Here is a 3371-nt window from a genome sequence, read left to right on the forward strand (position 1 = left end):
TATTCCCAGCTTTTGAATTATAGTCTGGGCCAAAGCCACCGCTATGCGCGTGCCCAGATCCCTGATGTCCTCCGCAGTGAAGGTGATGGCCGGTGGAGTGGGAGCAGTGAGTGTGCTGGGCATGGCGCTGAGTGGAGGTGTCGAGGTCGGCTTTGGGCTGGGAACCAAGCAGGGTGGTGTTGGCAGAACAGACGTTGGTGGACAATGAACTTCTGCATTGGTCTGGCCGAGAGTGAGGGCTGAGGGTAGTGGAGGAAAGTCCTGCTCGTTGAGAACTGGCGAGTTCGTAGCCTGTGGGCGGCGCTGCTGTCCCCAGACAAAAGTGCCTGGAGGAGCTGGATGGGCGCTCTTGCACCCACGTTACCTGCGTCTCCCGACCCCGGTTGACACGCTGCACTCTTGCAGGGCAACTGGGGTGCCAGGCGTGGTGTCGTCCCGAGCAATTGGGGCACTTTGAGGCAATCTGTTCCTTGGCCTTGAACCGCTTCAGGCACTCTTCGGTGTCGTGGGAGCCGCTGCACATACCGCAGATGACGGGGCGGTTGCAAGTGGCGCGATGATGGCCGTAGCGGTGACACCGATAGCAGCGCAGTGGTTCCGGCGTAAAGGGACGGAGGAAAAACCTGCCCCAATTGCCCAGGTCGATGGACTCCACGAGGGGTCCCCGCAGGGTTACAACTACCTGCTTTGTCTCCTCCCGTGTACGCTTTGTTTGGCAGCGCTCCGCTGTCTCTACAAGGTCGTGCCGCAGGAGGATATCCACCGGCATGTGCCGAGGATATCCCATAACAGTGGCCTTGGTGGTTCGGGCTCCCTGAGGAAGCTCGACAATCCTGACGACCGGAGCCTCCGCCTCCGCCACTGCCTTTAGCCGCAGGTACGACTCCTCCCCAGTAGGGATCAGCACGCAGCTGCTGTCGCGGCCGAAACGATTCGTGGCTGCAAGGCCTGGCAGGTGGTGTTCCAGAGCCACTACCGCATCGTAGCTCGTGCTGAATCCCTCCTGGAGAGGAACTCGAAAAGCCGGAAAGGAGGAGCGAGGAGGCGGAGGACCCGCGACTGAGACAGAGGGGCAAGCAGCAGGGGGAGGCCGTCGAGGCACCACAGTCCTGTATGCAGGAGGAGTGGCGTTTCCCTGTGGCACTCGTCGTGGTTTGCGTGTCACAGGGATAAAGCCGTCAGCATCAGGAGAGACAGCAGAAGAGGCAGCTCTAGCAATACTATGAGCAGGCGAAGGTTCGGCGGGAGAGCAGGCGCCATCACGCGTAACCAAAGCTGCAGTGGAGGACAGTTCGGTGGTATTAGATGCCTGGCAGCGTAGGTGCTCAGAAGACTGAGCAGAGAAGTGGGCAGCACCAGAGGTCTGAGAGGACCGTTTGGGAGGACGAGGAGCCGAAACACCTGCCTCCATTGCCTCATGGACACGTGCAACCTTGGCTGCACGTGCCGAAGTGGAAGGGGGAGCTGGAACAGCAGCCCTTGCACGGGAAACAGTCCCCATATCCTGAGAAGAGGGAGGAAAGGCAGTGACGTCGCCAGACGTCAACGAGTGGGAGCTGGCGTCTGAAGGACGCCGCTCTCGCTTCGCGCCTGGCATGGCAGAAGAGCGAGATGTCCTCTGCTTAGCAAGGGATTGACTTGCTTGCCCCGTGGGCCTGGGGATCTGGGTCCGCTTCATGTCCCTTGGACAGACACACAGACAAACACACACACACGTCACTCAGACAGACACCCAAACAGATACACCAACACTCTCTCTCAAAAAAAAAAAAAAAAAAAAAAAAATGCCGGCAGGTCCCTACAGTGACGGGCTACCTATGCTCCCCGCCCTCTAAAGGGCGACGTGGGAGGCCCCGCCACTGCCCCTTACGGGTCTTCCCTAATCTAGCAGAGCCGCTCTCTGTGCTTCCTATAACCAGGCCCTAATGGTCCCCCCTCATGGAAATGCCCTAACGGCACCCCTTCAGGGTTCGGCGTCGTACCACACAGAGACACTAACGGCGGCCGGAAAAAAAAAAAAAAAAAAAAACACACACACCCACACAAACACCCTCAGACACACACACAAGCAGTCAGGGTCTATCACTCAGGGTCAGAGTCTCGTTAAAAAAAAAAAAAAACGAGAAAAACGCCAAAAAATCTTCCTCAATAAATGAGGTAGAGTCCTGCAATGGAAAAAGCAGGAAAAACTCCCGAAAATAATCCTCAGTGTATGAGGTAAAGTCCAACACTCGAGAGAGACTGGCCAGAGGTCTGCTCACCACGAGAGCTAGGCTGGGAGTGCCGACCCCGCTTGTTTGTTTGTTTGTGGGATATTCGTTCCAGTTTCCTGGGACACGGGCAAACACGACCCCGCTCGCCAACCACCCTTATATAACCCAGTGTCGGTCGTGCAAGTACGAACCTTATCCATCTAACCTTGATTTCAGGCCTAGGCCCCACCCCAGCTCCCAGGAGGCCAATCCTAGAGAGGTGTCGTAGCCAGGTCACGCCACAGGGCATACCAAATTTTGCAAGCAAACCAGGAATTGCATCGAAAAAGCATAAACAGTAAATCACCGCCATGTACATTACACCCCGACCATTCACACGCCGCCAGTCCTGAGACAGGCGGCATAAAAAGGCCGCTGCCAGGCGCGGCGCGCCAACACACTCGCTCTTCTCGCTCGCTCAGTCACGCTCAGCCATGGCTCGTACCAAGCAGACTGCACGCAAGTCCACTGGGGGCAAGGCCCCTCGCAAGCAGCTGGCCACCAAGGCCGCTCGCAAGTCCGCCCCTGCCACCGGCGGCGTCAAGAAACCCCATCGTTACAGGCCTGGCACTGTGGCCCTGCGTGAGATCCGCCGCTACCAGAAGAGCACTGAGCTGCTTATAAGGAAGCTGCCATTCCAGCGTCTCGTCCGTGAGATTGCCCAGGACTTCAAGACTGACCTGCGCTTCCAGTCCTCTGCCGTTATGGCTCTGCAGGAGGCGTCTGAGGCCTATTTGGTCGGTCTCTTTGAGGACACCAACCTGTGTGCCATCCACGCCAAGCGTGTAACAATCATGCCTAAGGACATCCAGCTGGCCCGCCGCATCCGTGGCGAGCACGCCTAAGGCGAGAGGCCCCTCACCTCGATCGAAAGAAATCTCGGCCCTTTTCAGGGCCAAAACCCTTTTTCAAAGAGTGATGATGACAGACCCTCAGTTTAGGTTTCCATATATCAGCTCTTGCTTTTCCGCACACACACACACACACACACACACACACACACAAATGAACTCCATTACTTACCTACATGCATGCATTCATTGATTCATTTTTTTTTGAAGGGGGGGGGAATACTTGCCTATTCGTTTATTTCTTTTATTGATCTGTTGTTCACGTCGC

The 3371-nt window shown here is 56.6% G+C and overlaps 1 protein-coding gene across 1 annotated transcript; it reads left to right on the forward strand.

The window, feature by feature from the left end:
• The first annotated feature begins 2686 nt into the window (after window positions 1-2686).
• Window positions 2687-3097, forward strand: LOC145418919 (histone H3-like). Its single transcript, XM_080287176.1, has one exon. It carries the CDS (start codon window positions 2687-2689, stop codon window positions 3095-3097), a length of 411 nt encoding a protein of 136 aa, XP_080143302.1.
• Window positions 3098-3371: the final 274 nt, after the last annotated feature.

The sequence above is a fragment of the Coenobita brevimanus genome, chromosome 117 (assembly GCF_032717465.1).
Source record: "Coenobita brevimanus isolate Jiangsu-jjx chromosome 117, ASM3271746v2, whole genome shotgun sequence".
Classification (NCBI taxonomy): Eukaryota; Metazoa; Arthropoda; class Malacostraca; order Decapoda; family Coenobitidae; genus Coenobita; species Coenobita brevimanus.

Excerpts from the sequence above, each read along its gene's own strand:
- LOC145418919 (XM_080287176.1), top strand. The coding sequence starts at position 2,687 with ATGGCTCGTACCAAGCAGACTGCACGCAAGTCCACTGGGGGCAAGGCC.